The following is an 8630-nucleotide window of genomic DNA, read 5'->3' as shown; positions in this document are numbered from 1 at the left end:
TCATTTTATTTTAGTTTATTTATAGTATTCTTCTGTACATTAGTTGATTGCTGCATGCATTATAATGTAAAGCACAATCTGAGTTTAGATTTTCTATATAGAATAAAGTTGGATATTCTTGCAGACAAAATTGAATAACTTAATAGACTTGCAGGTGTTCATCCACTGTGCACAACAATGGTTACAAACTCACCAGGAGCACTCAGACGAGTCAGATCAGCATAAAGCTTTCTGGTCCGCCCATTATGACCTTGCACATGTATGCCTCCTCAAACCCATCATGTTGCAATTTGAGTTTACATCCATGTCTGTGAAAACATGGATGCTTCACACACATCATCCCCCCAACAGCACAGAAGATCTATACAATCAGCACAGTTTCAGGATTAATGTCTCCCCTTCTGTTCTTGAGATATGATGTTGAGTAATGGCCAGGAAAGTGTTTTTACATAACATTATGATGTCACAGTGAAGTTGACCTTTGACCTTGTGGATATAAAATGTCATCACGTCATCATTTTATCCTATTAGACATTTGTGTGAAGTTTTGTCAGATAGGAACATATGAATTCCTGGGTTGTGGCCAAAACATGTTTTGTGAGGTCACACTGACCTTGACCTTTGACAAATAAATTTTAATCAGTTCATCTTTGAGTCCAAGGGAACATTTCTGCCAAATTCAAAGAAAATCTCTTAAAGTGTTCTAAAGATATGGCATTCATGAAAATGAGACAGATGAGGTCACAACAACCTTGACCTTTGACCTATGACCACCAAAATCTAAACAGTTCATCTTTGAGTATGATGGAATGTTTGTGCCACATTTGAAGAAATTCCCTCAAAGCATTCTCATTCATGAGAATGGGACAGATGGATGGACATCTTAGTGTACCTAAAATGCAAATCCAGTATTCATATTCACAAAAAAAACTGGAACCACAAACATCTGTTTAAATGATTTTTTTTAATAAAAGATAAATGTTTACAAATGTTTTTAATTTATTTATAAATGAATTAAACATATTTACAGATATTTTTTTTAATTTGTGGAATCGGCTTGTGTATTTGCATATCTCTCTTTATATTTGCACAACAGAAGCTGAACAATATACAGCTGTAGACAGGGTCAGTAACAAAACGTATCTTAGACACCTAAAAAACAGTCCCACTTAAATAAAAACAGAATCAGCTAAGTGTACACTATATTTAGAATATTTTCACTGCTTTACTCTAATATCAGACAGCGATTTCCAACGGGAAAAATAAGCTGTTGTGTTGCTCTCTTCAAAGCAAGACTCTATTGAGAAAAACAGTGATTTAACATGGCTGAACACAGGAGCTGCCAGTCTAACTGCCTCAATCAGTTATTATGTTAATGTTATTATGTGACTTTGGATTAGTTGGGATTCACCAAAGTTTCAAGACTTCCAGTTTAGTTGTTTTCACTGATTCATACAGGTCCTGCGAAACTATTTTTCCTAGTTTATACCCTTATAAGACACATGACTGGTCACCAACAAAGCCGTTGAGTGTCTATTCTGCGGCTACCAGCCAATCAGAGGGAGAGTAGGGCGGCTGGGGGCGGGTCATACCGTTGACATCTTTAGGAGGAAAAAAATAAATAAAAAATTGGCGCACCGGGAAGTCAGTCAGCTTTCCGGTTCCTGTCAAGAGATCCGCTCCGCAACACCACATCATGTAAGCATTAACAGTCTGAAAGGAACACGTTAAAACGTGTTTTTGCGAACTTGTTTATTTTAATAGAAGAACAGTCGGTGTTATTACATTGCACCGACTAAAGGAAGTTAATTTCATCTCCATAACGACACTGCATACATGTGCAGCGGAGCTTCAGCTTTGCTAACGTTAGCTACCGTGGCTAAACTGGCCAGATAACGTTTAGCTTGCTAGCAGTTTCCATTCCTGTGTACAAGCAGTCTAATCAGAGTGAAACCGCTCGACCCAACGCGTCCTCATCCTGTGTCAGTGCAGTAGCTAGATGAGATGTTATTGCAAGTTGAACGTAGCAAGAATATCAGCAGAATTCAGTTTGAAGCGTTGAAACGCATCATTACATGAACCTAAATAAGCTGCGCAGCCCATGGTACCCTACAGGCCCTTCAGCAACACTTATCCTCAGACTCCTCTGACCATCTGGATGACAAAAATATTTAACCCTCTTATTTTCTTGTAAAAATTGAATCCATAAAACCAACAAAAATTAATAAATACTTTGTTAAGCCCGTTGGTGATGAAGTCACGTGTTGTTCCCACAGAATGTCCTTATTTTAAATAACCAGTTCCTGTTATACAAATTTCATTTCATTCAGTTTTATTATATTTTTTGGTATATAGATACTCATTTATATGTATTCTAACATAATAATCAAATGTTTATGTGAAACCCATGTCCAGCTCTGTTGTCCTGGTTGTAGCTGTCTGTAAATAAATAAATAAATAAATAGCAGTCACATTCCTTGCATACATGTGCACATGCTTGTATTACATAGCTGATAATGTTTCTGTAATTTCCAGTTGCTAAAATGCTGGCTGTAATCATTTCTGCTTTCCATGCTGGCTGTAAATGGATGCAGATGGATAAGGATCAGCTCTGTAAAATGGAAACTCTGCCATAAATTCTGTACAGTTCATACAGACAGAAAAATGTCATCAGCTTTTAGGATCTGATTTAAAAGAGCCTTCAGTCCAGAATAAGCCGCTCCATGCATATGTCTCTGGAAACAGTGTTTTTATGTTTATGTTATGTTATGAAGTAGAGTTTTGATATTTGATCCTTGTATTGACAGAATGCCAAAATCAAAGGAAGTCCTGTCCTCCACATCTGGAAGTGACTCCGACAGTGAAGTAGAGACTAAGGTTTGTGTTTTAATTCTTAAGTTTGATTACTTTATCCGTGTACTTTTATACGTCTTAGCTTTAAAAATGAGGCACTGAAAGCAGATCTCACTCTGAATTAGACAATGTTCGGTATGGGGATGTACATGACTCAGAATTGTACCTACCTACAGAAATGTAGCTTTTTGTCCATATAGAGTTTGAAAGTCTGAATGGGGTTGAGTGTTACATTCAGTGTGACAGTAACTAGGGATGGGCAGTATGGCCCTAAAACAATATCAAGATATTTCAATTTTCTTAGTGATATGACAAATTAGTACAAAAAGTTATACAGTTTTACAAAAGTTTTTATTAATTTAAGAACATAGAATTGCTACAAAACAAGTAATATAGTTTCACATGTTTGCCTTCAAATATTCAGTGAAAACTAAACAAAAATGATCTCTCATTTCCTACGTTTGTGAACAACAATGGTAACTCAGAGTGAGAGTCAGATTCTGTATACAATAACAAAATAAAATCTACAAAAAATTACACATTTAAACAGCTCCCAAATACAAAAAAAAGTACAGCAGGATCTTAATATATAAATTAACGGGTGATTTCCTTCTCTTTAAGCAAAATCCTAAATGATTGATTTGTTTTTTTTCCTCCACCTGGACCTTTATGCTCTGCCATTTCTCCTGTAATCATCACGCTGTAACCTGTGACAGGCTGTTATGATACAATAACTATTGCACATTCACATATATGTAGTTTTTTATTGAGCCTGAGCTGCACGTAGGTTTACATTACCATGGTTTATGACCAAATCAGGTGATGACACGACTCCTGTGTGCACATGGCCTGAAAGGAGAGGAAGAGATGCTGTACTGCTGGCTGTGGAGTCGCTGAATGAATTCCTTCTGCAGGGAGGGTAACTTGTGGTTACTCGCAAAAGGAGTCGTAAGAAGTCTGGGGCTGTTCATAAAACATTCAGGACACCCAGGCCTGACGATACCACAGTTTATTCCACACAAATGAAGCTGCTTCTCTTTTTGGAACTGCCGTGAAGTCGCTAACAATTTCACTTTCAGCCATGCTTGTTGTTGTTGTGGGTAACAGTATGACATTAATATGTCAACAAGTCGAAATGTCACCAGTTTCACAATATGAATTTTTCATATGATATAAAAAATGATAATGGTATTATTGTGAATGAGATGAAATGGCACACTTACATGAGCATCATGTAATACAGTAAACAAGCTAACCACAGTAATGGCAGATTGGAACAACATTCTTTTCCAGCACTGGATATCAAACAAAAGTCGGAGACTGTGTCAAATTAATTTGCTGTGAGCTGTAAATGCCTGACCAGGCAAAGCCTCCTCTCCCCCAGGCAGCTGCCTCTGTGTCCACAGCTGCCTGTACCAAAGAGTGGCTAAAAGGGAGGAGCACCCTCTGCAGGTAAATTTGGGGACTGAAAAATCCCCAGAAGTAGCACTGCACACTGACTGCCAAAAAAAACAAACAACAGCACAACTTGAAGGAATCTCAGTTGACTGAGGGGTCTCTGACTTTGCGTGCCTCAGGGATAGATGGCATGACACTCTGCTGGTTGAATCACCAGTACCAAAGATGAGCAACTGCTTTAGAAAATATCTGGTTCTTTGATTAAAAAAGTCAAAGGTACAGGCCTGTAGGCATGAACACCGAAGAAGAGAAGGATGAGGAGGCATGGGTACAGCTATGAATTTACTGATACTGTCTTTTCCATAGTACATTTAGGCATAAGTGCTCTCTTTTACTGCTTTGCTTATTTATTACATTTTCCCTTATCTGCTGATGCTAACCTTTGCTTTACTATTCTTCACTGTTCCACTTAATCTATACTAGGTAACCCTGTGCAGTTAGGATTCCAGGTAAGGACAGGATGGTAGGGGGTGCTATATTTTAAAAATAATTTGTTAATTCTTTTAGGCAAAGAGAAAGAAGTCAAGTGCACCAGAGAAACCAGCCAAGAAGCCAAAGAGCGGAGAGAGTTCCAAGCCAAGTGGCTCATCCAAGGGCAGCAGTAACAGTGATGACAACATGTTCCAGGTGGGTATCACATGTGTACTGTAGTTAAAGCTGTTTAGACTGCAAAAATTTAAACTCTCTAAAAACTGCATTTGGTTTCAAGCCATAGCATCTATTGTGTGCTTTTAACAACAAGTGTACACGTGAGGTCAGGTGCTTGGTGCTACTGTTGTGCCTATTCTGTGCCAACTTTCAAGGGGGTGTGGAGGCAGGTTGTGTGTGAGGTTGCTAAGCAACCATAACCAGCACCGCATCAAAGCCTACTTACCAGAAATCCTGAGTGCAGAGCTGATCTTCTTCCAGGCACTGTGTTGTAAGTGTGTATTAGGCCAAAAAATATTATCTGCGATACAGATGTAAAGCTCTGGTAGCTCTGCACTAAAATGATCAACTTCTCCTTTGTATTTATCACAGACTGATATTTATGGAAGAAGGGGATATCTGCCGGCCGTGATTGGTTATTCTTTGTCACATGACATGCGGTGTGCTCTGTTGTGTTCCAAAGGTTGAATTCTGTTCATCTCATGGTGCTGCCATTGTGCCCTGAAAAACAGGCACTTGGGAACACATGCTCACCACAATGGTGTCACTTTGGCATTTGAGCGTGCCCGCTATATTGCTACATTGAAAACAATGAATTCGTTTGAATCTGTGCAGCCCCTAAAATAACAATTTTGCTGATGGCCAGTAGTGATGCTGATGTTTTTTGTTGTTTTTTCTTTTGTTTTTGTTATTTATTCTCACTTTTCTGCCAGGAAAACAAAAATCTTCATTATAAAAAATAACACTGGAACAACATCATGACACTGCCTTTGAATAAGCATAAATTCAATCATACAGATTTATGAAACAGCCTTTAAAGGTTAAACTTCTCCCATGTGCCAAGTGTGTAGGAGAGCCACGGTAGCCGACATGAAAATGCAAATGGCACCATTAAGAGCCACTGTTTGGTTTGTCTGTGCTGAGCCATTGTACAAACAACATGGCGGACTCAGTGGGAGAAGACCAGTCCCTGAGGAAGTGCGCCGGGCTTTGAAGCCAGTTTTTGAAGTGGTACTGCATGACCCTCATGCCATTGGACCCCAAAAAGACTTTTTTTCCATACACTTCACAGACGTCTGTAAATCAGTGGGCACATTTCTTTGAACATCATAAACCCAGCAAAATAACTCGTTTCACTGTCAGGATTTAAAGTCAAGGATAGTCCACACACTTGATGATCCCAGTTCACATGCATTTATTTAGCACATCCCAAAAATACTGTGTGTGACATTTCGAGCCAAACGCTCTTCTTCAGACATGAGACATACATCTAGCACGCCATTTTTAAAGGGACGCCAGTGGGGTCACATGATGGGTCACATGATCAAGGATAACTGAAAAACAGTGAAAAATATTCACAGTGACAATGAATAATACATATACAAAAATACATATATGAAAATATATACAACAATCTCTATACCAGACCAAGAAAGATCCATTTAATTGGATGTGCGCGGCTGCTCTGTTTTTTGACTATCAGGATTTAATCCATTTGGTCTGATAACATTTATAAAGTCTAGAAGAGCTGCACAATTTAATCAATTTTATCCCCATTCAAGTTAGTGGAGCACTAAAACTGAAATTGCTGGCTCGGCCAGCAGAAGTCTATAGTGCGCCTGCTCAATGGGTCGGAAGTAGCGCTGGTCATTGGGGTAATTTCATACCATGGAAAAAAAGCTTTTTTGGCTTCTTGGACCACTGAACAAGTTTCATAGGAATGAAATGTCTTTAAATGCTGTATCCAGGTCTCTTAATATGTCCATGTAGAGGACCTGCTCTGTATGTCAATACAAATGGCTCATTTTACGGTAATGAAAAAAAACCGGTTCTTATTTTCAGGTAATTATATACTAATGAAAGCATAGTTATGAATATAATATTCTATTTCTGTTGCTAGATGTCCCTAAATTCTACACATTGGACCGTTTTAATATAACCTTCTTTTACAATAAAATCATGTTCATTTCTTTTATTTGAAAAGCCTCTTTTATTATATATTTATATATTACAATTTCCCTCTCTAATATATTGATGCATGACATTTATATTGCTTTGAAAAGAAACAACAAATTCCTCCTTCAAACAACTGTATATATAGCCATTGTAGCTGCTAACAGCTAACATCACCTAGCTCTGCCACTGATTCCAACACAGATTTGCTGTTCACAGTGTAGTAGAATGTGCTTTGCCATGTCTGCTAATCACCCTGATGGGTTGATAGTAAGTTTGCAGCATCCTTTCTTTTGAAGGCATCCTGGGGAGGATCTACATTAGTCTCAACACATTTTCTGTTGTTCCCAGGATGACTTTATTTCCAGTCCTGCTTTTTAGCCTGCACTAAATTGATGTGACACAACAGAAAACAACAGCCTTTGTCATCAGTAAATGTCATTTTAATTGCTGATAGGCCAATGTCATTCAACAGGGCAAATATTGGTTGATACTCATGTTATGCCAATAAATCAGTGCATCCATAGTTGCAAATAATGTATTAGGTTAATACTTTCTATATTCTACCTCCATTTTTTTGTGTGTGGATGGAGGGTTTGTGAAGTACTCAATAGACAGTAATGTTAAGGCTGTGAAATGTCTTTCTTCCAAAAATGTAATGTGCAGAAAAGTTAAGTTGACAGTTTGCTTTTTACAGATTGGAAAGATGAGGTACGTCAGCGTCAGGGACTTCAAGGGTAAAGTCCTGATTGACATCAGAGAATACTGGATGAACCAAGATGGGGAGATGAAGCCAGGGAAAAAGGGTAATCACATCTGTAAACCCTGTATATGCTATGGATATGTTTTATATGTTTCAGTGTTACATATATACAGTACATATTTATCTGAAAAAATTACAGTAGGACCTGAAGATAGGTGTTTGGTGTTTTTACTAGTTTGCAGTTGTGTGAAACACAGTGTGAACGTATACTTTCCATCTCCTGTAGGTATCTCCCTGAATCCTGAACAATGGAACCAGCTGAAGGACCAGATTTCAGAAATTGATGACGCCATTAAAAGAATATAAGCATCCCTTTCAATGTTATCTGTTGAACTAATTTAAAGTGTTGGCTAATCAGTTTTGTAAAAAACCTGGGATTGTTTTCTAATGGACTTTGTTTAGTTTGTAGTTGTATAGATTTAGTGTCGTCTGCATACTCTGGTTTTCTGTGTGAAACTTGTTTTTGAGTTATTCAAGTAAAGATGTGGGTGGATGGGTAGGTGGTTGATTATTACACTTGGTGGGTAGAGTGGATCAATACAGTGATGTTTTTGTATTGAATAATAAAAAAATGAGGCACTAGCTTGATATGTTGTTCAGTGTGTAAGTTCATGTTCACAGTTTGAGTATCATGTAACTTTACATTTTAAGAGTTAGGTTTATCTGACCTTTTGTTGTATGTAGCAACCAGTACCATTATCAGTGCACTTCATCTCTGAGAGCTGGGTCCAGTCTGTCTGTTGTATCTGCAGGTGATTAGAGTCATGGTGATCCATGGGTTAGGTTTTGAAAATAAATGATACTAATAAACAAACTGGGAAATTAAATTTATTGAAAGCATTATGTTAGAGTTGCATTACCTATACCCAAAGCAAGTTTGACAGAGCCAGGCTTTTTTTGTGTTAGCTGGCTAGACAAAGCCTCAAACAAGAGTCCGAGAACGGGAACTACAATG

At 37.9% G+C, this 8630-nt stretch overlaps 1 protein-coding gene across 1 annotated transcript; it reads left to right on the top strand.

The window, feature by feature from the left end:
- The first annotated feature begins 1592 nt into the window (after positions 1-1592).
- On the top strand, positions 1593-8263 carry sub1b (SUB1 regulator of transcription b). The gene is made up of 5 exons (XM_033618594.2): positions 1593-1698; positions 2808-2877; positions 4819-4938; positions 7610-7718; positions 7902-8263. Exons 2-5 carry the CDS (start codon positions 2809-2811, stop codon positions 7979-7981), a joined length of 378 nt encoding a protein of 125 aa, XP_033474485.1. The 5' UTR covers positions 1593-1698; position 2808; the 3' UTR covers positions 7982-8263.
- The last annotated feature ends 367 nt before the right edge of the window (positions 8264-8630 follow it).

Source organism: Epinephelus lanceolatus, chromosome 9 (assembly GCF_041903045.1).
Source record: "Epinephelus lanceolatus isolate andai-2023 chromosome 9, ASM4190304v1, whole genome shotgun sequence".
Taxonomy (NCBI): Eukaryota; Metazoa; Chordata; class Actinopteri; order Perciformes; family Serranidae; genus Epinephelus; species Epinephelus lanceolatus.
This window is presented reverse-complemented; position numbering and strand designations above follow the sequence as displayed.

What these genes read in the sequence shown, in the direction of transcription:
- sub1b (XM_033618594.2), top strand. Translation starts at nt 2,809, where the DNA reads ATGCCAAAATCAAAGGAAGTCCTGTCCTCCACATCTGGAAGTGACTCC. An exon ending in ACAGTGAAGTAGAGACTAAG is followed by an intron (nt 2,878 to 4,818) that starts GTTTGTGTTTTA and finishes TAATTCTTTTAG; the next exon opens with GCAAAGAGAAAGAAGTCAAG. An exon ending in GTGATGACAACATGTTCCAG is followed by an intron (nt 4,939 to 7,609) that starts GTGGGTATCACA and finishes TGCTTTTTACAG; the next exon opens with ATTGGAAAGATGAGGTACGT.